Genomic DNA, 26,161 nt, shown 5'->3' on the forward strand with positions numbered 1-26,161 from the left:
AAGCACTTAACAAATATCATCATGATCATCACCAGAGGCGTCAGTTGGGAAGGACCTGAGGGTGGAGAGGCCCAGAGAGGGGCAGCATAGGGGAGCTTGGGGGAAAAAAGAGAGAGCTAGCCAGAGGTGAAGGGAGAGACAAGCCCTTGTTTCTTCTCCCTGCCGGCTTTCTCCCCAGCCCTTTTGCCACTGACCATTGATTAGCCAGAAACTCCTGACCCACAGCCAAGGCTTCTTATAGCGCATCAAATCATGTCACTGCATTGATCCAAGAGCCAAGGCCCAGCTTTCCCTGGGCAACACTTGTAGAAGCTCATGGGGGCAGTCAATCCTCGCAAGTGGATTTTCCACCTCGTGGGTTATTTGTCACAAGAGTTGTGTGTTCTCACTGACTGTGAGTCTCCCTTTCTCCTGGCCTTCTGCCCCAGCAGTCCCTCTCCTCAGGACCCATCACCCTGACCGTGCTGGGGTGACTCACCCCCACTGCTAACTCAGGGTTCAAACCGACCACCCCATTTTATATCATCTGTATCACTGTACTCCCCATCCACAGAGCTAGTCAGGAGTTGATGTGCATTTATGGAGAGAACTTGGGGAACCCAAACTGCTGTCACTGATGAGCCCAGACTTCCCAGCCTAAGGTGGGAGAGCAAGGGGATGCAAAAGTCAAGTGGAAATCAGAGCTACTTACAGTTCCGGCATGATGGCTGATGGGTCTGGATCTGGAAACAACATGGATGTCATTGTTATTAGAGAAATATCACGTGAACAAATCACCACATTGACAGTTGTGTCCTCGGGCAGAGAAAAAATGTGGTCAGCATTGACAGTGATCGGCGATCTCCTCCAAGAAGCCTTCCCAGACAAACCTCTTACCTCTCCATCTTATTATTACTATGATTATTGTTATTATTATTATATTTGTTAAAATGTATACTGGGGGATAAACACTGTACTAAGCACTGGGATAGATACAAGATAGCCACGTTGAACCCAGTCCTTGTCCCACTTTATTATTATTACTATTATTAATTATTACAAATAATAATGGTACTTGTTAAGTACATACTATGTTCCAGGCACTGTACTAAGCACTCAGGTGGTTATGGGAAAATCAGGTTGGACACAGATCCTGTCTCAAACGGGACTCACAGTCTTAGTCTCCATTTTACAGATGAGGTAACTGAAGCACAGAAAAGTGAAGTGAGTTTCCTTGATCACACAGCTGACAAGAGGTGGAACTGGGATTAGAACCATAGGTCCTTCTGACTCCTAGGTCCTTGCTCTATCCACTAGGCCATGCTGCTTCTATAAGTATGAGAGACAACAGGCTTTGAAACCCCACTCACCCTCTCTTCTGGACCTATGTACTTGGGTCCAAATCCTCTCAAATTCCTTTAAAGATGGTGGCTGGGAGAGGCCAGGTGCTCATTTTGTGGGTGGGGCAAAAGAAGACAGGGCCTTGGTGTGTGTTGGAGGGTGGGAGGATAAAGGGGAAAAGCTTCACAGAATTTGCCAGTCAGAAAATCATATATTGGGTCTTTTCAGCCCAGATCGGAAATCCTCAAGTCTTGTCAGGGACCTGGGATGCCCTTGAATCTGTACCCTTTAAGCCCTTGGTACTCAACCGTTCCTCTGCCCCACAGCACTTCTGTATATATCCAGAATTTATTTTAATGTCTATCTCCCCCTCTACACTTTAAGCTCCTTGTGGTCAGGGAACATGTCTACCAACTCAGTGATACTGTACTCTCCCAAGGGCTTAGTACAGTGCTCAGCACAAAGTAAACAAATATCATTGATTAATTGTTTGAATGAGCCTGTGGGGGGTGGTCATTCAATCGTATTTATTGAGCACTTACTGTGTGCAGATCAATGTACTAAGCGCAATCCAAACAGCCCTGTGGGTCACAAATCCCTTTTCCCCTCACCCTATTCACCCCACGGAATGGGCACCTGTGGCTGGGTCTCAGCTGTGGCCCTAGGCCAGGTAAAGACTGGTGACTGGCTGGTGTCTGGGGAAGAGGCGGACTGGAGGGACATTACCCAACCTGATTTGCTTGTATACATCCCAGAGCTTAGAACAGTGCCTGGCACATAGTAAGCACTTAAATACCACAATTATTAATACTGAGGGAGAAGAGCAGTGCCATAGGAGAAAGAGTCTGGAGTCTTGGTTCTAATTCTGGCTGCAGTACTTACTCTGTCTTCGGGAAAGTTGCTTAACTTCTCTGTGCCAAATAATGGGGATTTTATTCACATTAAGGTTTGTCTCCCACTCTAGACTATAAGGTTATTGTGGGCAGGGAACGTGCCTGCTAGTTCTGTTTTATTGTGCTCGCCCAAGCACTTAGTACACTGGTCTACAAATAGTAACTGCTCAGTAAATACGATTAATGATGATTGATTGAACTCCTCTTCTTTCTCTCTGTAAAACTTGGAACTCCATGTGGAAAAGGGATCTCTGTGCAGATGTATGTATTACAGTGCTTGGAACATAGTAAGAGCTTAACAAATACCATTATTATCCTCTGTCTGGGGATGTTTTGCCCTGCCTTCACCTTGTCCACCCCTAGGGTAGTCTTCTTTCCTTTAGGGAGCCCTAATCCCATCCCCCTGTGCTTCCCGGCTGTGGAAAGTGAGTGATGGCTAGGGTCACAGCCCTAACTGCCTCCCTAGGGCTCAGGGGAGTGGGCTGGAGGGCCAGAGACAGCTAGTAAATTCCTGAAATGCTTCAGGCCCGTTGAGCCAAAATTAGACCTTTTATGGCCCTACTTATCCCAAGTCATGGTCCCAGGCAAGTTTAGAGAGAAACCCGAGTTGTGACTCGCCCCTAGAATAATGGCCAGGACAGAGCCAGTTTAGGCAACTCCTGTCACTGGGCTTCAGGCCTACCATGCATTGCTCACATCCCCTCATAACCCCATATCCCTTCCCTCCTCCCTTGCTACTCCCTCTTGCCACCCCAGCCAGGCAATTCCTCTGTGACCGGGCCACAGCCCCTGTTCTTTCCTCCTCTTCACCAAACTGCAATTTTCCTTCCCAAATCTACTAAAAGGTCACGTCCCTCCAGAAGACTTCCCAGATTAACTCAACCTGATTTGGGCAGTTAATTAATTTTGATGGCTCCCATTCCTTTGGCTTTTGAGGGACTTTCCATCACTAGGTCTGTGTCGGCGGATGGTTTCCCTACACCAGGAAGCAGAATGGCCCTATGGATAATGCACGGGATTAGGAGTCAGAAGAAACTGTGTTCTAATCCTCACTCCACCACGTATCTGCTGTGTGACTTTGAGAAAGTCACTTCATTTCTCTGGGCCTCAGTTACCTCTGTAAAATGAGGATTAAAACTGAAAGCCCTATATGGGACAGGGACTGGGTTCCACCTGATTAACTTGTACTACCCCAGTACTTAGTACAGTGCCTGGCACATAGTAAGAGCTTAACAAATACCAATAAAAAAAATACTCCCAGGAGCTGTGGCCCATGGCCTTGGGGCAGGGTCTCCCTCCCCACATATGCTGGGCTCATATCTTGTGGGGAGACTGTCCCTTGGGCCACAGGGATGATCCCTACTGAGCCTTGGGTCCCTGGGCCTCTACTCAGACAGTGTGGGCAAGCAGACGATCAGGGTCCTGTGCATTCTTCCTTGGTGGAAGTAGTGATAGGCAGTGACAGCTGGCTTCTGGTTATTATCCCAGGCCAATACGGAGGCTGGGGGCCACCACAGATACGCACCTGCCCCACTCACCCTTCTCCTCACCTCACCCTCTCCACATTCCATGGTTTGCTGCCCTTGCTCAGTGGGGTGGGAGCCAGCTTCCACCAGAACAATCCCAGGAGCCCCTGGAGCAGGACGGACCAAGGGACAGGCCCTGGCTTGGCAAGGCTCTTGGCACCTTACCACCTTACCATTTCCTTCTGGAAGCCCTACCACCACATTCCCGCCTCCCCCGTCCCCCGTCCCCCCCACCCCATACACAAACTGCCCCCTCTGGACTTGCTATTTCTTTGTAGTGCCTCTGCAGTGCTAGGGTTGGGAAGCACCTCCAGAAGCCTTCTTGCCTGGCATGTGAGTTTTACACTGCTGAGTCGCTGTGCAAGGGAGCTCTGGAGAGAGGAGCCCAGACAGACAACTGAAGATGCGGCATCTCAAGGCGGCATCCTGAGAGACTGGTTCCATGCAGGGGCAGAGCAGAAGCCAGAGGAGCTTCTGAGTGACAGAGGTGGTTCTGAGTGACAAAGGCCAGAACCCTGACTCCACTCTCTCCAGGGTCTCCGTGATCCAGGCTGGGTCGGCCTGTGAGAGTTACAGGCTTTCTAATAATAATAATAATGTTGGTATTTGTTAAGCGCTTACTATGTGCAGAGCACTGTTCTAAGTGCTGGGGTAGACACAAGGGAATCAGATTGTCCCACGTGGGACTCACAGTCTTAATCCCCATTTTACAGATGAGGTAACTGAGGCACAGAGAAGTTAAGTGATGCTCTTTGACACCCAGCTCTGATTTCATTTTGTCCTGATTTTCCCCCTGTGGACTCTGGAGGGGATGGGGAGTAGCCGCTGGAGGGTTTGGAGACAAAGGGCTGGACCAGGCCACTTCTCCAGATCGCTTCTGGCTCTAGAGGGTGTGAGGCCTTAATTGTGTTTTTGGCCGGTGTCCACACCCAGGGCACAGCTAGGGGCCCAGGCGGGGAAGAGGGAGATAGGGTCCAGATAGCCGGTGGTGTCCACCCCCGGAACACTGCTAGGGGCCCAGGAGGGGAAGAGGGAGACAGGGTACAGGGTACAGATAGCCGGTGGTGGCTGGTGGTAGGAGACCCTGGGCTGGGATGGTTGAGACACTGCAGTTGCCAGCAGAGGGCAGCAGAGTAAAGTGGGGCAAGCCCTCTCCCGATATGTAGTATTCCTTTCATTCATTCATTAGTATTTATTGAGCGCTTACTATGTGCAGAGCACTGTACTAAGCGCTTGGAATGTACAAATAGGTAACAGACAGAGACAGTCCCTGCCCTCGGACGGGTTTACAGTCTAATCGGGGGAGACAGACAGACAAGAACAATAGCAAGAAATAGAATCAAGGGGATGAACATCTCATTAAAACAATAGCAAATAAATAGAATCAAGGTGATGCACATCTCATTAGCAAAATAAATAGGGTAAAGAAAATATATACAGTGGAGCGGACGAGTACGGTGCTGAGGGGATGGGAAGGGAGGGGGGAGGAGCAGAGGGAAAGGGGGGAAAAGAGGGCTTAGCTGAGGAGAGGTGAAGGGGGTGGTAGAGGGGGAGCAGAGGGAGCAGAGGGAAAGGGGAGCTCAGTCTGGGCAGGCCTCTTGGAGGAGGTGAGCTTTAAGTAGGGTTTTGAAGAGGGGAAGAGAATTAGTTTGGCGGAAGTGAGGAGGGAGGGTATTCCGGGACCGCGGGAGGACGCGGCCCAGGGGTCGTCGGTGGGATAGGCGAGAACAGGGGACGGGGAGGAGGTGGGCGGCGGAGGAGCGGAGCGTGTGGGGTGGGCAGTAGAAAGAGAGAAGGGAGGAGAGGTGGGAGAGAACAAGATGATGGAGAGCCTTGAAGCCTAGAGTGAGAGTTACAGGCTGAACCCCTCCAAGGGACCCTCCTACCCCATGGGAAGGGGCTGAAAAGGTGTCAGGGTTATAAAGCTGGAATGGGAAGGGGACAGATAGGGCAGGGAAACGTAGAAGGGGTTCCTCCCCACCCCCAATACCTTTGGAAGAACAAACAGAACACCCAGCTCAGGGTGAAAGCAAAAACACACACACAGCATCATGACAAACATCATCATCAAAATAATAATAGTAGTTGTTAAGCTCTTACTATGTGCCAAGAATTGTATTAAGTGCTAGGGTAGATACTTGAGAGACAATATGGTCTAGTGGACACAGCACAGGCCTGGGCATCAGAAGGACCTGGGTTCTAATCCCACCTTTCCCACTTGTCTGCTGTGTGACCTTCATTTCACTTCTCTGTGCCTCAGTTAGGTCATCTGTAAAATGGGGATAAAGACTAGGAGCCCCAATTTGGGCAGGGACTATGTTCAACCTTATTAGCTTGTATCTATCCAGCACTTAGCACAGTGTCTGGCACATAGTAAGTGCTTAACAAATACCACGAAAAAAATTAAAGATAAACAACCAGGTCAGACACAGTCTTGAATCCCCACTTCATAAAGGTAGAAACTAAAGCCCAGAGAAGTTAAGTGACTTTCCCAAGGTCACCCAGCAGGCAAGAAGCAGAGGTAGGGTCAGAACAGTTTACTGACAGCAAGGCCCATGCTTTCCCCTAGTCCATCTTGTTTCTCACATGCAAACGTGCACTCTCATAAGCACTTATACAATACTCACAAACATTTAATTCACATACATACTCACATGCACATACCCACAATGGCCTGCACTCACATCCACATGCACACACACACACATTCTATTTATCTTGATGATATATATGCCAGACTACTTGTTTTGTTCTGTTTTGTTTTATTTTGTTGTCTTTCTCCCCCGTTCAGACCGTGAGACCATTGTTGGGCAGGGATTGTCTCTGTTGATGAATTGTACATTTCAAATGCTAAGTACAGTGCTCTGCACAGAGTAAGTGCTCAGTAAATATGATTGAATGAATACGCACACATTCTCCCACTCAGGTACACACACTCCCAGTCCGTCCTGGGTCTCACACTCCTCTTCTTCCCCAGAGGCTGCTACTCTGAGCCTTTAAGGCCCCAGGCACTTTCTGGACCAGTGACTCTCCATTCGCTCTGGGTTCTCCCTTCCTCCCTCTAGTCATCTGTGCTCTGTCGGTTCTTGGGGCTAGGGCCACAGAAGCTCCTTACCACTGACTTTAAGGCACTCAATCACCTTGCCTCCTCTTACCTCACCTTGCTACTCTCCTAAAACCCAGCCCACACACTTTGCTCCTCCTAATGCTAACCTTCTCACAGTACCTGGATCTCATCTATTTCACCACAAACCTCTCACCCACTTGCTGCCTGTAGCCTGGAACGCTTTCCCTCTTCATATCGGACATTTATTCTCCCCAGCGTCAAAGCGTTATTGAAGGCACATCTCCTTCAAGAGGCCTAACCTGACCAAGCCCTCCTTTCCCCTTCTCCCACTCCCTTCTGCATCTTCAGTAAGCGCTCAGTAAGTGCTCAGTAAATACAATTGACTGAAAATTGTACTCCCCCAGGTGCTTAGTACAGTGCTCTGCATACAGTAAGTGCTCAAGAAATACCATTGACTGACTGACTGACTTCACCCTCAAAGTGAATCCAGCCATTCCTGGGCAGCAGCGGCGGCACTGCCCATACCCTTGCCCCCAGCCTGGACCTCCTGTGGCGCTACCCGGTGGGGATCCTACCACGGTTGGGATCTCGAGCTCCAAGTCTGGGTATCACTCCTGGCAAAAAATGCCACATCAGATTAATGGTCGGGGGTGTTTGGAGGGGCCCAGAAGCAATGACCACAAATGTCATCCACCTATCTGGCCCCTGAATCTGGTAGCCCATTAGCCATCCCAGGGCTATTGATTGCCTCACCTGGCTACCTAGTCAATCCAAACTTGACCTGACCCTCTTTCTCCATCCTCTATTGCTGCCCTGACCCCCCATTAGGCTGGCCATTTGAAGGTACTGGGGCTGAGTCTGGGGTCTGTGGAATCGAGGACCCCAGTCGGCAGGGGAAGATGAACCACATGAACCAATTTAAAGAACCCTGGATCCAGGGATCATGGAAGTGCTGGTTGCCGAGTGTGGGGGTCATTGGTCCTCCAGTGGCAAAGGTCCAGTTTTCCCAGGGTGACTAGAGGATGAAGGTGTACAGAGTGTCTGTGGGGCATCTTCTGCCTGAAGAGGAGACAGAAGTGGGTTCAAGGAAGTGGATACCCTCAGAAATCAGGGGAGAGGGGCTGTGCAAGGTGGTCCTGGAGGGAGGAGTAAGTGGGGAGTAGCACCCCATACCCAGTGTCCATCCAGATAGGATCCCTGCCCAAGGGACAAGGGCTCTTCTGGGTCCTGGGCAGCTTCAGGGCAATCTAGCAGTCCTGAGACCGATCAAATTTCCCCTGAACTGAATGCCCCATGCTTCACGTTTCTCTGGGATCAGGGCATCAGTCACCCCATCTTGTAAACAGCCCTCTGAACTCTCCTTCATGGGCACACCTGGCTCCCACCACTCCGGAGCCTTACTCTGAGCCCTTCTTGCCCCTTTTCACTCATCCCATCTCCACTGGTGCCACCAGTCCTTGGGCTGATGGAGGGAGTGGGGAGAAGGGGATGGGGTCTGGGTCCCAAGTTGGCCTGGCAGCCCCTGGGCAAGGGAAAGATCTCCCATTGGGTCCTCACCAGTTCCCCCACCTGGAACGACGAGGCCCCTGGAGCCTGGATCAGTGGGAGCAGGGCAGAGAGACCGAGACAGAAACAGAGCCAGACAGAGATAGAGACCCCTATAGTGACTTGGGAGTCAGATAGATCCTTCAGCGGCTCCAAAGTTTGACCTTGAATCGTGTTCCTGGATCCCCTCTCCCCAGTGCCGCTGTATATTGAGGGGGGTCAGGATGGAGGGGGAGGAAAGGATCCGTTCCCCCCACCCCTCCATCATCACCGTGGCTCAGCGCCAAAGTCCTGGGCTCTCTGGCCCTGGGGCAGAGAGCTGGCAGCCAGGCACTCCGGAGTCAGCACTCCTCCAGCAGGGCAACAGCTGCTCGGACCGGTCAGCGGCTTTCTGTCTCTATGGTTCTAAGATTGTCAGCGGCAGAAACAAGCATAAGCACAGCCCTGTTAGATGCAGAGACATACACGCTGCTCATTTTTCTCATGAGACTCGTAATACTAATAATACTGAATGGTAAACACTGTGTTAAGTGCTGGGTTAGATAGAGTACAAACAGATCAGGCCCAATCCTTGTTCCACTTAGGGCTCGCAGACTAGTGGGGAGGGAGAATGGTTATCTTCTCCTTATTTAAATAATGGTAATAATAATAATAGCATTTGTTAAGCCTATCCCTAAGTCCTGGGAGCAATAGAATGAAAGCAGGTCAGATACAGTCCCTACCTACATGGGGTTTGCAGGCTAAGTAGGAGGGAGAATGGGTACTTAATTCCTATTAATCCCTATTCCAGTTGCAACATGGTGTAGTGGCTAGGGCACGGGCCTGAGAGTCAGAGGGTCATGGCTTCTAATCCCAACTCTGCCACCTGTCTGCTGTGTGACCTTGGGCAAGTCACTTCATTTCTCTGGGTCTTAGTTACTTCATCTGTAAAATGGGGATTGAGACTGTGAGACCCACGTGGGACAGGGACTGTGTCCAACCCGATTTGCTTGTACCTACCCCAGCACTTTGTAAAGTGCCTGGCACATAGTAAATGCTTAACAAGTACCATAATAATAATAATTACTATTATTTTACATATTGAGGAAACTGAAACACAGAGAAGTTAAATGACTTGCCCAAGGACACACGGCAAGTGGTAGAGCTGAAGTAGAACCCAGGTTTCCTGACTTCCAGGCCCATGGTCTTTCCACTAGGCCACATCTCATCCGTGCCCTCTGTTCCAGCACTTAGCACGGTGCTCTGAGCTTAATAAACACTATTAAAACTACTGAGGTGACTGGTCATCTCACAGTAGCTCCCTGACGACCTCCCCCCCCCAAACAAAAAAGACTTGGGAAGCATCGCTCTCCCCCTGCCTTCCCATCTTTGCTCCCTCCACAACCCACCACTCGGAGCTGAGCCGGGGCTCCTGGGGACTGGGATGGAATGGCAGAGGGCTGCAGGATGGGGGCACGATTCAGACGCTGGGGTTCGCAGAGCTGCGGCCAAAAGCCCTCCTGGTCTCAGCACCGAAATAATCGAAGTTCAAAGAATTGGAAAGGGGTTAACTCAGAGTCCCAAACGACCAGGGGGCTGTTGAGTAATCCTAATAATAACTGTGGTATTTGCTAAGCGCTTACTATGTACCAAACATGACTAAGAGCTGGGAAAGCTAAAGAGGAGAACAGGAATTGAATCCTCTTTTACAGGTAAGGAAACTGAGATGGAGACAGGTTGAATTGATTTGCTCAGGGTCACACAGCAGGTAAGTGGCAAAGTGGGGATTAGAACCCAGGTCCTCTGACTCCCAGACTCGTGCTCATACACTAGGCCATGCTGCTTATCTGGCTTTTTCCCCCTCCGTGGCCCCTGGCTCTTCCACGGCCACTATCTCCTAAGGGCCCCAAAACCCTGCTGCGAAACACTCAGAGAGCGTCTGGAGAAGGCCCGGGGAATGCTCAGAGAACCCCCAGAGAAATTCTGGGGAATTCCCTGAAAGCGTCTGGGGAACGCCCAGAGAGCTCCTGGAGAATGCCTGGAGAATGCCCTGGGAACACCTGGAAAATGCCCAGGGGTCATCCGGAGAGCACCCAGAGAATGCCTGGAGAACGTCTGGGTAATGCCCTGGGAACACCCGAGGAATGCCCAAAGAATGCCCAGGGAATGCCTGGAGAGCGCTCCGTCGACTTTGCCCATCCACTTGGCTGCGGTGGTGGCACTGTGTAGTGCTTCTTACAGGGCTGGGATGCTGCACACAGGTGGGACACTTTTGCAAGTTGGGAGCCGGGGACTCTCCCTGCAAACTCCCTAGTCCATTTTGGTAAATCCCAGAGGGGACTCAGGGCCCAGGAGCTTATGGGGTGTGGGGGGCAGATGGAGAACCAAAGTCTGGAGGGGGAGATTGGGGAACAGGTACTTACCTAAGGCGATGCAACTGTAGCCCGGAGCGTTTCTGCGGGGCGGAGGGCGGAGGGCAGCAGACTGAGAGGGGCCCGGCCACTGATGAGACTATAAAATCCTCCTCCAGCTGCAACTGGTGACTAAAAATAGCACAGCCTACGGACACCCCCCTCCCGGCCCCCTCCCCCCGCCCCAATCCCTTTTGTGCGCACACACACACACACACACACACACACACACACACATTCTTGCAGCACAGATACAGGGGTATCTGCACTCCTTGATTCTCCCATCCATTGTTTATTTGAAACAAGCTCAACCACAACCCTTTGAGATGCAACACCATCCAGGGTTCTCATTTTTCTGATGAGACTAGTAATACTACTGTTACAACTAATAATAATAATTATGGTATTTGTCAAGCACTATGTGCCGGGCACTGTACTAAGCGTTGAGAGGGACTCAAAATAATTGGGTTGGACACAGTCCCTGACCCACATGAGGCTCACAGTCTTGATCCCCATTTTACAGATGAGGGAACTCAGGCACAGAGAAGTTAAGTGACTTGCCCAAGGTCACACAGCAGACAAGTGGCGGAGGCAGAATTAGAACCCATGACCTTCTGATCATCTCCACACCATTGTCAACCCCACAGAAGTTATGTGCACATATCTATAAATTACGTAATATAAATGACTCATTCATTCGTATTCATCTCTGTCTTCTGAGAGACTAAGCAGAAGATGGGGGGGGGGGAGACCCCACAGCTTTTTTTTTTGCTTAAGCACTTACTACATGTCAGGCACTGTACTAAGTGATGGGGTAGATACAAGCTAATTGGGTTGGATTCAGACCCTGGCACACATAGGACTCACAGTCTTAATCCCCATTTGTGCCTCACAGAAGAGGTAACTGAGGCAGAAGAGTGAAGTGACTGGCCAAAGGCCATATAACAAACAAGTGGTGAAGCTGAGATTGGAACCCAGGACCTCTGACTCCCAGGCCTGGGCTCTTTCCACAAGACTGTGCTGCTTCTCTGAATCTTTCTACCCCAGACCTTAATGCCGTATGCTAAGCACGATGCTAAGTGCTGTGATAGATAAAGTACAACCAGATCAGACCCAATCCTTGTTCCACGTGGGGCTCACAGTCTAATGGGGAGGGAGAATGGGTATATTCTCATTTAAATAATAGTAATAATAGTAACAGCATTTGTTAAACCCTTCTCTGTGCCAAGTACTGGATTGTCTTGGAGGAAATAGAACAAAATCAGGTCAGATACAGTCCCTGTCCTACATGGGGTTTGCAGTCTGAGTAGGAGGGAAAATGGGTAGTACATATTGAGGAAACTGAGGCACAGAGAAGTTAAATGATTTGCCTAAAGACACACAACAAGCAAGTGGCAGACCTGGAAGTAGAACCCAGGTTTCCTGACTCCCAGCTCCATGTTCTTTCTATTAGGCTACACTGCTTCAGTCTGTGAACATGCCTAAATCCACACAGGAGTGTTTTCATTGGGTGTGAGCCTTGGTAGGGGATGAGAAAATCTGGGGTAGAGTTGTGAGGGACTGATGGCCAGCTGCTCTTATTTTAGTGGCCCACTCCACTCTCCCTTAGCCCAATACTAAAAGAGGAAATTTGGGAGGATCTGGGTTTTCCAGCCCCAGAGTTTCTAGCCCAGATGTCAGGAGGTTGGGAGACCAGGGCCTCCAGTCTGGAGATCTGCCCATGATCTTTCTGCCGATCTCAAATCTGAGACCTTTCCCCCCTCATCTGGGGGATTCAGGGCCATATGGGAATGGAGGGGAAGGGGAAGGGGAAGGGGAGGCCTTGGAGTGGCCATTGAAAGTTGGCTGAAATGGCCCAGGAATCTTGGCAGTGATCTTAGCAGGGAGAAGATTCCCTAAATTATGTATTTATATTAATGTCTATCTCCCCCTCTAGACTGTAAAATCACTGTGGGCAGGGAATGTGTCTACCATCCCCATTACAGTGTACTCTCCCAAGCACTTAGTACAGTAGTCTGTACACAGTAAGTGCTCAATTAAAAAAATGTTTGAGAAGAGGCCTAGAAAAAGGCTTACCAATGACAGCAGTCAGGGCCTTGGCAAGACCGACTCTCAAGCTGACAACCCAGGTGGGGAGAAACCGGGAAACTCTGGGAAACCGAGTTCAAATTCTGATGTAATAACTTGGGGGCTGCTTGGATAAGACTGCTACATCCTTGAATGGAAGAGTAGGAAAGAGAGCAGAAGGAGGCAGCCCACCGAAGAGTTATGATGACTTTGGAGGGCTGAGGTCCATGGCGATGATGGAACCTCCAATAAGGAAGGATGGTTGAACCTCGGGGCCAAACCTTCGGGACTTCAGGACCGAGAACCAGCGTGACCACTTGCATGCTCTCGCCCTGTTGGATGACTTTCCATGAGGGCACAGGGTACAGCAAATGCAGAGGGCAGACATGAGGACAGTCCACTGTAGAGTGCGTGGGCAGTTTTCACCTTCTTCAGCTAGCAGTAGGAAGAGCCAGGACTAGAACCCAGGTCCCCTGACTCCCAGAGCCATGCTTGTCCCAAGGGATCACCAGCAGGGCTGTGACCACGGTGAGGGGCAGAGGGAGATCTGAAAGTGGACTTCACTTTAGAGTTTGGGACTTTGCTGTGTTTGAAAATAATAATAGTAATGACGGAATTTGTGGTGTCAGGCATTGTTCTAAGCATTGGGATAGATACTAGCTAATTAGGTTGGACAGAGTCCCTGACCCACGTGAGTCTCACAGTCTTAATCCCCATTTTACAGATGTGGTAACTGAGGCACTGAGAAGTTAAGTGACCTGTCCGAGGTTACACCGTGGATCAGTGGTGGAGGTAGGATTAGAACCCAGGTCCTTCTGACTCTCAGGTCTGTTCTCTATCCATTAGGCCAGGCTGTGAGAACCAGAGTCGGCTGCAGACGGGTGTGCCCTCTCTACAGGAGGAAAGTGATAGCGAGGAGCAGAGAGCGGGGGTGGAATTGACAGATGCGGGTGGAGCCGCTGCCAGTCTGAAGGCCGTGGGAATAGCCTAGGGGGTTCCTGACCGCAAGGTGGGTTCTGGGGGCTCAGTTCACCAAGAACCGAAAACAAATCAAGGCCAGCTTGCCTGCTCCACCAATGGCCAGGTCTTCCTCTCCTCTGGCCCCTGCCTTTGTCTCCATCCGGGCAGACGGGGACGACACCTGTTTTCTGGGTATTTTTAGGACGGATCTGGTGGACACAGAATTCTCCCCCTATAGTCACGGAAAGACAATGCCTGCTATGTCAGCCCTGGCAGCTACATTAGTTCAGACCGGGGTGGAGCTGCACCCCAGGGATGGGGGTTGGGGCGGGGTGAGCCAGGGCCAGGGGCATCGGAGAGGGCAGAGAGAGACCCAGAGGACCCTGGCAGAGAGCTGAGGGCTTGATTGGAGTCTGCTCTTTGGGGCTGGTGGGGAGAGGACTTCGAGACCCCTGAGGATCCATCATAAATGAGGATCAACTGAGTGCTCTCAGCAGGCTGGTTGCCCTACAGGACACACAGAGGCATTCTCCCTGCCCTCAAGGAACTGACCTGAATAAGCTCTCCTTTCTGAGGAGGATTTGTTCTTTTTCGTTCTTGCAGGGAGCTGGTGTGCCACTGGCGTCGATCAATTGTATTTATGGAACATCTACTCTGTGCAAAACACTGTACTAAGTGCTTGGGATAGTAAAGTATAATTAGTAGACATGATCTCTGGCCCTCGAAGAGTTCACCAACTAATTTACAGGGAAGCAGCATGGCCTAGTGGAAAGAATATGAGGCTGAGACTCAGAGAGGCTGGGTTCTCATCCCAGCTCTGCCACTTGCCTGATGTGGGAATTTAAACAAGTTACAAACTTGTCTGTGCTTCAGTTTCTTCATCAGTAAAATGGGGATTAAATACCTGTTCTCCCTCCTATTTGGTCTGTGAGGCCATTGAGGAAGAGGGACTGTGTTTGACCTTGTTATCTCGTTTCTACCCAAGCCCTTAGTACAGTGCTTGGCACGTAGTAAATCCTTAACAAATATTATCATTATTATTATTGTTGTTGTTATTATTATCTGGGAAACAGACACTAAATACAATACAAGGAGTGAGAAGTAACAGAGCATAAGGATAAGTACGTAAATGCAGACTTCAGACATTTGACGGCCCAAAGAGGACAAAACTTTAATCAGAGGACCTGGATTCTAATCCCAGACCTCTACTTGTCTGCTGTGTGACCTGGGTAAGTCACTTAAGTTCGCTGGGCCTCAGTTTCCTCATCTGTAAAATGGGAATTAAGTCTGTGAGTCCCATTCGGGAAAGGGCCTGGGCCCAACTTGTTTAGTCTGTATCTACCCCAGCGCTTACAACAGAGCTTGACACATGGTAAATGCTTAAATACCATTATCATCATCATCATCATTTGCTGCCCTGTCCTGCTCTGTATGATGTCATTATGTAACTCAGTATACGGACATAACATTCTGTATGATGTCACCATGTTACACTGTTCGTACATGCATCATTCAGTATGACTACATGCTCTGTCTCCCAGACGTAGGGTCTCCTGCCCCGTCCCCATCTTCCCAGAGCCATTACATCACCCAGCTTTCCATTCATACAAGCACCACTTCTGACTAGCCCTCCCTTTTAGGTCTTTAACTCCCCCATACTGACAATTTCCCATTCCCTTCCCACCTATGCTACACCCCGAGTATGCTCTCCAAAACCCGCCCTGGCTGGCCTCACTCAATCTAGGAAAGGTCCCTGGAGAAGGTGAGTTGAACAGAGAGAGGTTAGAGAGTGGGAGATTGTTCCAAAGCCAAAGGGATGACTGGACTGCAGCAAAGGGAGCAGACAATCAATCAATAGTATTTGGGGAAGCAGCGTGGCTCAGTGGAAAGAACCTGGGCTTCGGAGTCAGAGGTCATGGGTTCGACTCCCGGCTCTGCCACTTGTCAGCTGTGTGACTATGGGCAAGTCACTTCACTTCTCTGTGCCTCAGTTACCTCATCTGTAAAATGGGGATTAAGTGTGAGCCTCATGTGGGACAACCTGATTACCCTGTATCTATCCCAGCGCTTAGAACAGTGCTCTGCACATAGTAAGCGCTTAACAAATACCAACATTATTATTATTAGTAGTATTTATTGAGTGATTACTGTGGGCAGAGTATTGTACCAGGCACTTGGGAGAATACAGTGTAAGAGTTGGTAGACACGTTCCCTGCCCTCAACGAGCTAACAATCAAGAAGGGGAGACTAATATGACTAAATGAATTATGGATATGTACATAAATGCTGTGGAGCTGAGGGAGGGATGAGAAAGGGAGAAAATCCAAGTTCAAGGGTGACCCAGAAGAGAGTGAGTGAAGAGGAAATGAGGGTTTAGTCAGGGAAGGCCTCTTCATTCATTCATTCAATAGTATTTACTGAGTGCTTACTGTGTGCAGAACACTGTACTAAGCGATTTGAAAGTACAATTCAGCCTCTTGGAGGAGATGTGCCTTCAATAAGGCTTTGAATGTGGGGAAAGTAATCACCTGTCAATTACAAAGAGGGAGAGTGTTCCAAGACAGCAACAGGACATGGGAGAGAGGATGTCAGCAAGATAGACAAGATCGAAGTAGAGTAGGTAGGTTGGCAGTAGAGGAGTGGACTATGCAGGCTGGGTTTCAGTAGGTGGTGTAGGAGTGAGCAAAGAGATTGACTACTTTAAAACCAGTGGTAAGGAGTTTCTGTTTGATGCAGAGGTGGATGGGCAACCACTGGAGATTCTTGAGGATTAGGGAAGCTTGGACTGAACATTTTTGTAGAAAATGATCCAGGTAGCAGAATGAAGTATGGACTGGAGGGGGGAGATCACAATAATAATAACAATAATAGAAATAATAATAATGTGATATATATTAAACACCTCTTATGTGCTAACTGCACTGTAAGTCATTCATTCATTCATTCAATAGTATTTATTGAGCACTTACTATGTGCAGAGCACTGTACTAAGCGCTTGGAATGTACAATTCAGCAACGGGTAGAGACAATCCTTGCCCAGTGACAGGCTTACAGTCTAATCGGGGGAGACAGACGGACAGAAGCAAAACATAATCACGATAAATAGAATCAAGGGGATGTACACCTCATTAACAAAATAAATAGGGTAATAAAAATAAATACAAATGAGCACAGTGCTGAGGGTAGGGGAAGGGAGAGGAGGAGGAGCAGAGGGAAAGGGGGCTTATCTGAGGAGAGGTAAAGGGGGGAAGGGGGAGGGAGCAGAGGGAGGAGGGGGGAGCAGATAGGGAGCAGAGGGAAAAGCGGAAGCTCAGTCTGGGAAGGCCTCTTGGAGGAGGTGAGCTCTCAGTAGGGCCTTGACGAGGGGAAGCTCCAGCATTTAGCAAAGTACTGTTGGACATAAGAAGTGCTTAATAAATATCAGACAGCCCATGTCCCACACAGTGTTCACAATGAAAACAAGTATTTTATCCCAATTTTACAGAGGTGGAAACTGAGACTCAGAGAGGTTAAATGACAAGGTCACACAACTGCTCAGTGGCAGAATGGGGAATGGAGTCCAGCTCTCCTACCTTCCAGTGTCGTGCTCATTCTGCTCGGTACCTGAGTTAGTGGAAGAGGCTAGTAGTGTCCCACTGTCTCTCACAGACCAATTCTCACCTTGCAGAGGAGAGCAGCCCTAGACAAGGATTCCACTATGCTAGACCCCAATATCTGACATCCCAAAGTTAAAAGCATGTCTCTTGGCTGACTCCTTGACTGGATTATAGCATACTGGATACAGGCGCTCTCTGGGGTGGCCACTGCTGGTTAGCAGAGTTTAGGTTCAAGCTGGACTGGAAGCAGGGGAATGGACATTTTGACCTCTTCAGGATGACCTCTTATTCTAGGCCTCTGTGAAGAAGAGAAGCTGAAGGGAGAAATAATAATAACAATAATAGAAACGATGATTTCCCAACTGCCTAACTGCCTTCTGGTGAAAGCTGTTTCTGAAGAGGAAGGTGACCGTGTTCTCCATGTCCAGAGAGGGCTCAACAGGCTGAAAGGGACTTAGACCTCAGAGAAGGAGTTTGTCTAGAGGTAAAGAAGAACTTCCTGTCAATCAATCAATCAATCAATCAAGCATATTTATTTTAGACCTACTGTGTGCAGAGCACTATCCTAATCTCTTGGAAGGATACAATATAACAGAGTTGGTAGTTGTGTTCCCTGGCCACAATGACCTTACAGTCAGGGGGATTAAACACTAGGACAGGGGACCAGATAAGATGCCATCCTTAAAGATCTCTGCAAGCAGGAGAGTCCCTTCTGACCTCCCCATCTATCAGTCAATCAACAGATCTAAGGTATTTATTGAGCATTTATTGTGGGCAGAACACTGTACTGTGTTTGGGTGACTGAAATAGAATTCATAGACATGATCTCTGCTCTCAAGGAGTTTATAATTTCTTGGAATGGTCTATCAATCATATTTATTGAGTGCTTACTGTGTGCAAAGCACTATACTAAGTGCTTGGGAGAGTACAGTATAACAGAGTTGGTAGACAGGTTGCCTGCCCACAATGAGATTATAGTCTAGAAGAGGAGTTAGACATTAATATAAATAAATATGGTCAAAGTGAATGACTAATGGGAATTGGGGCTGGCCCATATGACCCCTCAAAGAAGCAGCAGGACACAAATGAAGGGAAGAGGGGAAGAGGGCAGAGGCAGGAGCGTCCCAGAACAGGACCAAGCTAGGGAAAGGGAGAGATCAGAGGTTGAAGGGTTTCCAGACCACAGTTTCCCAGGGTCTGGCAGACAGCCCACTCCCTCCCCCACTCCCGCCCTCCAGGGGACCTGGGGACACTGGAAGCCACCAGGCAGATGCAGTTAAACCTTTATAAGGCCACAGGCCTGAGCTGGGGGCTGGGTCTTTAAGCATCAGCTCTGGGACAGTTGTGCCCTCCCTCACTCTTGTCTGCGCCGAGATTGTTTTCGGAACCTGGAAGACCCAAAATTAGTAGGTGACAGAGATGCCAGCCCCCCACCCCTGGCCATCCACTCCCAGCCCCCTACTCCTGACTGCCCACCCCAGAGTACGCAGCCTGGGCCAGCGGCCGCAGACCAAAGATCCTTCGCGTCTGAGCTGCCTGGCGCTCCTGGGCCACGTGGTCGCTTCTTTTGTCTGGCTGAGGTCCAGAGGGAGCGCGGGCCAGGGCAGGCATGGGGAGGACAGAGAAAGGATCCATGCTGACGGAAGCTTCCTTTCCTATGCCTTTGAGCCCCGCAACCAGGTGCCTTTTGGGGCAGGGTCTCTCTTGCGGGATTTCTCTTCCTGTTCTGACTCTGCCTGGGATCATTTATTTAAATTAATGTCTGTCTCCCCCTCTAGACTGTAAGCTCATTGTGGCAGGGAATGTGTCTGTTTATTGTGTACTCTCCCCAGCGCTTAGTACAGTGCTCTGTACACAGTAAACACTCAATGAATATGATTGACTGGCTGACTGACCATCCCTTGAGGGAGGAGGAGGAAAGGAAGGGGGAGAAAAGCGGGGGAAACAAAGGGCTCTTAGCCTCAAGTCCACATCAGTAGGTGTAGGCTCGAGAAGTCCCGTCGGCTATTTTCAGAGCCTCATCCTACTAGCCCAATCCAAACCTGCCCTGGTCCCCGGCCTTGGTGTGATTGCCAGGTGCAAAGGCCCACCCCACCCCCTCAGCATTCCCATGCATTGCCTTATACTCTGCCGCTTCCCTTACCTGTAACTGACTTAATGTCTCCCTCCCCTACTAGATTATAAACTCCTTGACAGGGATCATGGCTACCAACTAACTCTGTTGTATTGTACTCTCCCAAGCATATAGTTCAGTGCTCTGCACACAGTAAGTGCTCAGATAATAATAATAATAATGATGATGATATTAATAATGGTATTCATTGAGCACTTAATAGGTGTCAAGCACTGTTCTAAGCCCTGGAGTAGATACAAGCTAATCAGTTTGGACACAGTCCCTGTCCCACGTAGGGCTCACAGTCTTAATTCCCATTTGAAAGATGAGGTAAATGAGACACAGAGAAGTGAAGTGACTTGCTCAAGGTCACATAGACAAGTGATGGAGATGGGATTAGAACCCAGGTCCTTCTGACTCCTAAAACTGGGCTCTATCCACTAGGCCTCATTGATGGATTGAAAGAATTGGGGCTTTGCCACACCTCAGCCTGTCCCTCTGACCCTTTTGCAGTATCCAGGTAGAGTGACCCAAGGAGGAGGGGAGCAGCATGGAGCCCCCAGTACTCCTGGCCAGAAACTCCCAAGAGGGTGGGTTCCCAGTCTGGCTTCCAACCTCTCCGCTCTTCATTCTGGACTACCTGCCACTGCCAGGGCCACCTTCCTACAGTGTCATTCTGCAAACATCTCTCTCATCCATTCCCCTCCTCACCAAGCCAAAGGTCCTGACCATCTGCTCAAAGACTCTCCAGCAGCAGCTCTCCAGTGTATTGATTCTCTTCTCCCAGATGGCATTCTCACCCCTCCTAAATTCCCTTTCTCCCAACTTCAAAGCCCTTCTGAAAACCCACCTGTTTCAGAAAGTCTTCCTTGATTAATTCCCACCAAATACTGCCACCACAATCCCCTTAGCACTTGTGAATATTAATCCGTAGATCAGTGGTCTCAATCGACCTTTGTCTGTGGCTTAGACCTGTGGAACTGACATATGTGTACTACTTCTTAAGTCATCCTTTTTTTAAAAATTGGTATGTGTTAGGTATTTATTATGTGCCAGGCACCGTACTAAGCAAGGGGGTGGATACAAATAATCAGGTTAATAGTCTTAATCCCCATTTTACAGATGAGAGAACTGAGACACAGAAAAGTTAAATGACTTGCACAAGGTCAATCAGTTAATCAATCATACTTATTGAGCACTTACTGTGTGCAGAGCACTGTACTAAGTGCTTGAAAGAGTACAATATAATAATATAAACAGACACATTCCCTGCCCACAATGAGCTTATAGTCTAGAAAGGGAGACAGATGAAATATAAATAATATTAAAAACAATTACAGATATGTACATAATTGCTGTGGGACTGGGAAGGGGGATGAATAAAGGGAGCAAGTCAGGATGACACAGAGGGACAAAAGGGAATGGAAGAAAGAGAAAAGAGGGTTTAGTCAGGGAAGGCCTCTTGGAGGAGATATGCCTTCAAATAAGGCTTTGAAGGCAGGGATAATAATAATAATAATAATGTTGGTATTTGTTAAGCGCTTACTATGTGCCGAGCACTGTTCTAAGCGCTGGGGTAGACATAGGGGAATCAGGTTGTCCCACGTGGGGCTCACAGTCTTAATCCCCATTTTACAGATGAGGGAACTGAGGCACGGAGAAGTTAAGTGACTTGCCCACAGTCACAGAGCCGACAAGTGGCAGAGCTGGGATTCGAACTCATGAGCCCTGACTCCAAAGCCCGTGCTCTTTCCACTGAGCCACGCTGCTTCTAGAATAACTGTCTTTCAGGTTTGAAGTGGGAAGGCGTTCCAGGTTAAAGGCAGAATGTGGGTGAGAGGTCAACAGCGAAATAGATGAGCTCGAGGTACAATGAGTAGGTTGGCATTAGAGGAGCGAAGTGTGCAGGCTGGTTATAGTAGCAGACAAGTGAGGTAAGGTAGGAGGGGGGTCACACAAACCTTGCAATCCTTCCTTGCTATCCTTCCCCATGATGCCTCTCCCTCCTCCTCCATCTCTAGGAGCCGTGATGTAAGCTTGTTGTGTTCAGGGAACATACTTACCAACTCTGATTTCTCCCAAGTGCTTAGGACAGTGCTCTGCTTTACAGTAAGTACTCAATAGACACCACTGATGATGATGTAGTTGCTCTCAGCTGGGGCTCAGAGAGAGTGGATACCTTAGCCAAAATCATCTAGTAGGATAGTCTCAAGTGTGAGATTTGAACTCCCTCCTGCTTGGTTCTAGGTGAGGGGTCAGAAGCTGGAGCGAGGCTCCTAGAAACAGCCTCTTCGGGCAACCCAGGTGATGGGTGGTCCCCAGAACTTCAGTTGGGGTTGCCTACTGAAACTATGGGCAGGCAACTCTGCAGCAGACCACTGGCCACTGTGCACTCGAAGTTAGAGTCCAGGTGAGCCCAGGGCCCAGGCCAGTGGGAGCTTCCATGGAATCTGGTGGGTGGAGGTGAGATGGGGAGAGACAAGGAGAGGAAGGAGGTGCTTTCTGTGGACTGTGGTGATGAAGATGAGATGGGAAGAGATGGGGAAGGGAAGGGGGCACCTTCTTGCTGTTGGGGGGAAGGGGAAAGTTGGGAAACAACTGGCTGGATTCAGGGCTAGTGGTAAAAACATGAGGAAACTGAGAGGTGGTGGATGGGGAGAGGAGGAGAGTGGGTCAGACTGAGAGTCTGGGGCTCACCCTTCACTCTCCCTCCGACAAGATTCTCCTACCTCTCTCAGCCGCTCCTCCTTCCCTTCCTCCTTCAGTATCAGATCCTAGTAGCAGATTTTCAAAGGGTGGTGCCTCCACCCTCTATTTTCCACCCTCAATGAGCTCAGTTCTGAATTCCTCCCACTCCCTCCCTCTTGCTCTGCCCAAACCTGCTGCTTCACATCATCTTCTGATTCCTCCTTCTCTCCCTCCCTTCCCACCCCTCCCTTCTGAATCTCCCCAGAAATCCTCTGTAGGTGGGAAGGCTTCTGCGGGGTGGAAATCTTCTCTGAGACTCCCCTTCTTCTGGAGCCTGATCCAGGGGTTGTGGCCTGAGTTTCTCTCCTGGGCAAAGTGGACTTGATTCTGGGTCCTGGCGTGTTGGGGTAGCCCAGGCCACTGCTTGGTAGTTCTGCTTAATAAAGTGGCAGGGCTTGGGGCTGGCTGCTCTCTCCTCTTGTTGAGGGACTTTAAGGCGTGTTGGGGGTGGGTCGGTGGAGAGGTTGGCAGGAAGAATAGCAAATGGGGTTGCAGATTGGGCCTTGGAGAAGGGCATTCCCTAGTATTTCTATCCTGCACCCTGCCCCGAATCTGGCTGGAACTAGAACTGTGAATCAGGGGAAAGTAACTTAATAATTAATAATAATATGGTATTTGTTACGTGCTTACTATGTTCCAAGCACCGTTATAAGCGCTGGGTTAGATAAACAGTTATCAGTTCGGACACTGTCCCTGGCCTGCAAGGGGCTCCTAGTCTAGGTAGGAGGAATTAGCATTTGATCCTCATTTTACAGATGAGGAAACTGAGGCACAGAGCAGTGAGGTGATTTACACAAGGTCACAGAGCAGATAAACGCTCTTTCCACAAGGCCACACTGTTTCTCTAGCATGCATGGAACTGTCAGTGTTGTCCCACGGGGCTAAGAGTGGATCCTCCAGTGTTGCTTGGAAGATTGGGGCCTCAAGTGGAAACTGGGTACTGGAGAGAGTCAGGGTCTGGAATTCTAGCTTGGTCATGATAAACCATTTTTTTAACGAATTTATTTTTCAATGGCATTTATTAAGTGCTTACTATGTGCCAGTCACTTTACTAAGTGCCAGAGTGGATACAAGCTAATCAGATTGGACACAGTCCCTGTCCCCCACGGGATTTACGGTCCTAATCCCCATTTGCAGATGAGGACACTGAGGTACAGAGAAATTAAGTGATTTGCCCCAGATCACATGGCAGACAAGTGAAGGAGCTGGGATTAGAACCCTGGTCCTTTTGACTTCCAGGCCCATGCTCTATCCACTAGGTCATGCTGCTTTTCACTGTTGAACTATGGCAGGCATTTGCAAGGGTGAAAGTTGAGGATAAAGAGGGGGATGAACAGCAGGACTTCTGGCTGTGCCTCCTCCCCACACCCCAACTCCCAAGTGACATCACACAGATCATCACCAATCCTACTAATCCATACCCAGATATGTTCCAGCCAAAGGCCTAACATCATGGAAATGCGCTTGCCTGCTGGGCGGAAGTTGTCCAGCCCTGAGCCCGGCCCTCGGAGAGGACCCAGCTGCTTAGTGAGCCATAAGAACACAAGCTTATGAGCAGTGGCAGCCTGGGCCGGCCAATAGTCCCTCCATCTTAGGATTCTGCCTCCAAGAGTGGCCACAGGAAACTCTAAGGAACAACATGGGATGGTTGTCCTCCTTAACATTCATCCTAAAAGTTATGAAGGTGAGGCCTAACAGGACCGACGGACCAACACCAGCCCACCTCAAGGACTGATGGCAACTTTCCTATCTGAGGAGGGGCTACGGGGGGGTCCCCCACAAGCCGGAGCCCCTTCTTTTCACCCAGGGGAGGGTGGCACGAGTGACCCTTCAACATCCCCCCCATCTCTGTCTACAGTTATGTTGGGGATGCTGTCTTCCTTGAGCCGGGGGTCCCTGATGCCCATGGTCTTGTTCTCCCTCCCATTTAGACAGTGAGTCTCATTTGGGGAAGGACCCAAGTCCAACCTGATTATCTTATATGGCCCTAGTGCTTAGTACTGAGCTTAACAAATATCATTTAAAAAAAATTAACTCCTAATTGTCCCTCCAGTAACTATTTTCCAAACTATTTCAATCTACTTGGGTCCGCACCACTTTCTGTAGTAACAAATTCCATGTTTGCCTTTGGCAGGTGAAAAAGCATTTCCTTTGTTTTTTCCTGGTCCACCACTTTAAACTTCACTGGGATGTTGGGGACCTGGTAAAGAGCAATTGCATGCTTGCCCGGTCTCCACCCTTGATGACTTTGTGGGTTTCAATCATCAACTTCTTCACCTTCATCTTTCTTGACGAGAGTCCAGATCTTTTCAGTCTATCCTCATTCGAAGGCTTCTCTGCCCTCTTGATCACCTTGGTTGCCCCTCTAGACTGTAAACTCTTTGTGGGCAGGAAACATGTCTACCAACTCTGTTACATTGTGCTCTCCCAAGCGCTTAGTACAGTGCTCTGTAAGCACTCAACAAATGCGATTGATTGATTGATTTCCTATACTTTCTCCAGCTCCATACTGTGCTTCCAAAAATGTGGTGATCAGAATGGCTATGTTCCAGAGTTTTACAGAGGTCTCATCCCCAAGGAATCCCTGGGCAAAATTATGTCTTCCAGGAAGCCTTCCCAGATTCATCCCACCCAACTTCAGCTGCCTTAGTGGTCTATAGGAAGTGGTATAGCCTTTTAGAAAAAACCCAGGTCTGGGAGTCAGAGGACCTGGGTCTGAGTCCAACTTAGCCACTTGCTTGCTGTGTGACCTTAGACAAATTTCTTAACTTCTCTGTGCCTCAGTTTCCTCGACTGTAAAATGAGGTTTCAATAGTTTTTCTCCCTCCTACTTAGACTGTGAACTCCATGTGAGACAGACTGTGTCTGACCTGATTAACCTTACCTGCCCCAATGCTTAGAATTTGCCCTAATGTTTAGAATCTGCCCCAATGCTTAGAACAGTGTTTGACACATAGTAAGTGCTTAACAAATACCATAAATACTATTATTATGTGAAGCGAGGTGATCCTGTGGGCTTTGTTTTGTTTTTATCCAAGCACATTTTGCACATTCTTTGGCTCTGACGTGTGAGCTTTATATTTACTCTGCTAAATTTTAAACTTCTTGAGGGCATAGATTGGGTCTTCTAATTCTCTTGTTGACAGATTGACTTTCAAGACTGTCAGCTTCTTGAAGACAGAGATCGTGGCTTCTTCCTCTATCTCTCTTTCCAACATGTTAATCAACGGTATCAACAGTATTTACTGAGCACCTCCTGTAGATGGAACAGTGCTCTGTTTAGCACATAGTAAGCGCTCAATACACGCCATAATAATACTAGGCTTTAGAAATAAAAGCCAGAAAGCTACGAATCTGGCCCCGCCAGGTGTGGGCTCATTGCCCAGAGGGTGCTCAGGAGTGCCTCGGGATGAGGGGCTGATGGGCCGCTGATGATGGGAGACATTTTAAGACCTTGGAGTCACCCCAAAGCCGCCATCTGCCGGCTGCCTCCCCGCCCCACTCCCTTGCTGACCTTGATGATTCCTCGCCTCCCTCAACAAAGGCTACAGGGGCTTACGACAGACTTAGAAACAACAGCTGAACCTTTGTTGTTCTTAAACATAGCCCCTCAGAGGTCATCCCTGAAATATGCTTCCCCCACCCCCCATCCCTTGGCTGGGGGCTGGGGGAGTGGGGAGGGCAGAACAGAGCACAAAGCAAACAGACCCAGTCCAGCTGCCTCGCCTTTCCCCTCATTAATCCTCGTCCCCTGCTCTTTGAGTCCTGCAGAAGGCGAGCCAGTCCTTTGTGGAAATCCCCCATTGACACATCCTGACCATGCCCCCTCCTCAGCAGACCCTTGTGGACCCTCAGCTGAGTGGATTGGCTGCTAGGGTAACCACAATAATAATAATAATAAGGTGATATTTGTTAAGCTCTTACTATGTGCCAGGC

General features: G+C 49.2%; 1 protein-coding gene across 1 annotated transcript in view; it reads right to left on the reverse strand.

Annotated features, from left to right (window-relative positions):
* TNNI1 (troponin I1, slow skeletal type) overlaps positions 1–18,999 on the reverse strand; it is a 28,072-nt gene extending 9,073 nt beyond the window's left edge. Inside the window, exons 1-3 of the mRNA XM_029069677.2 lie at positions 18,851–18,999; positions 10,754–10,873; positions 692–722 (exon numbers count right to left, since the gene is read on the reverse strand). Of these exons, the coding sequence (XP_028925510.1) occupies positions 692–722; positions 10,754–10,873; positions 18,851–18,999 (300 nt within the window). The remainder of the gene's footprint in view (positions 1–691; positions 723–10,753; positions 10,874–18,850) is intronic.
* Positions 19,000–26,161: the final 7,162 nt, after the last annotated feature.

Source organism: Ornithorhynchus anatinus, chromosome 7 (genome assembly GCF_004115215.2).
Source record: "Ornithorhynchus anatinus isolate Pmale09 chromosome 7, mOrnAna1.pri.v4, whole genome shotgun sequence".
NCBI lineage: Eukaryota > Metazoa > Chordata > Mammalia > Monotremata > Ornithorhynchidae > Ornithorhynchus > Ornithorhynchus anatinus.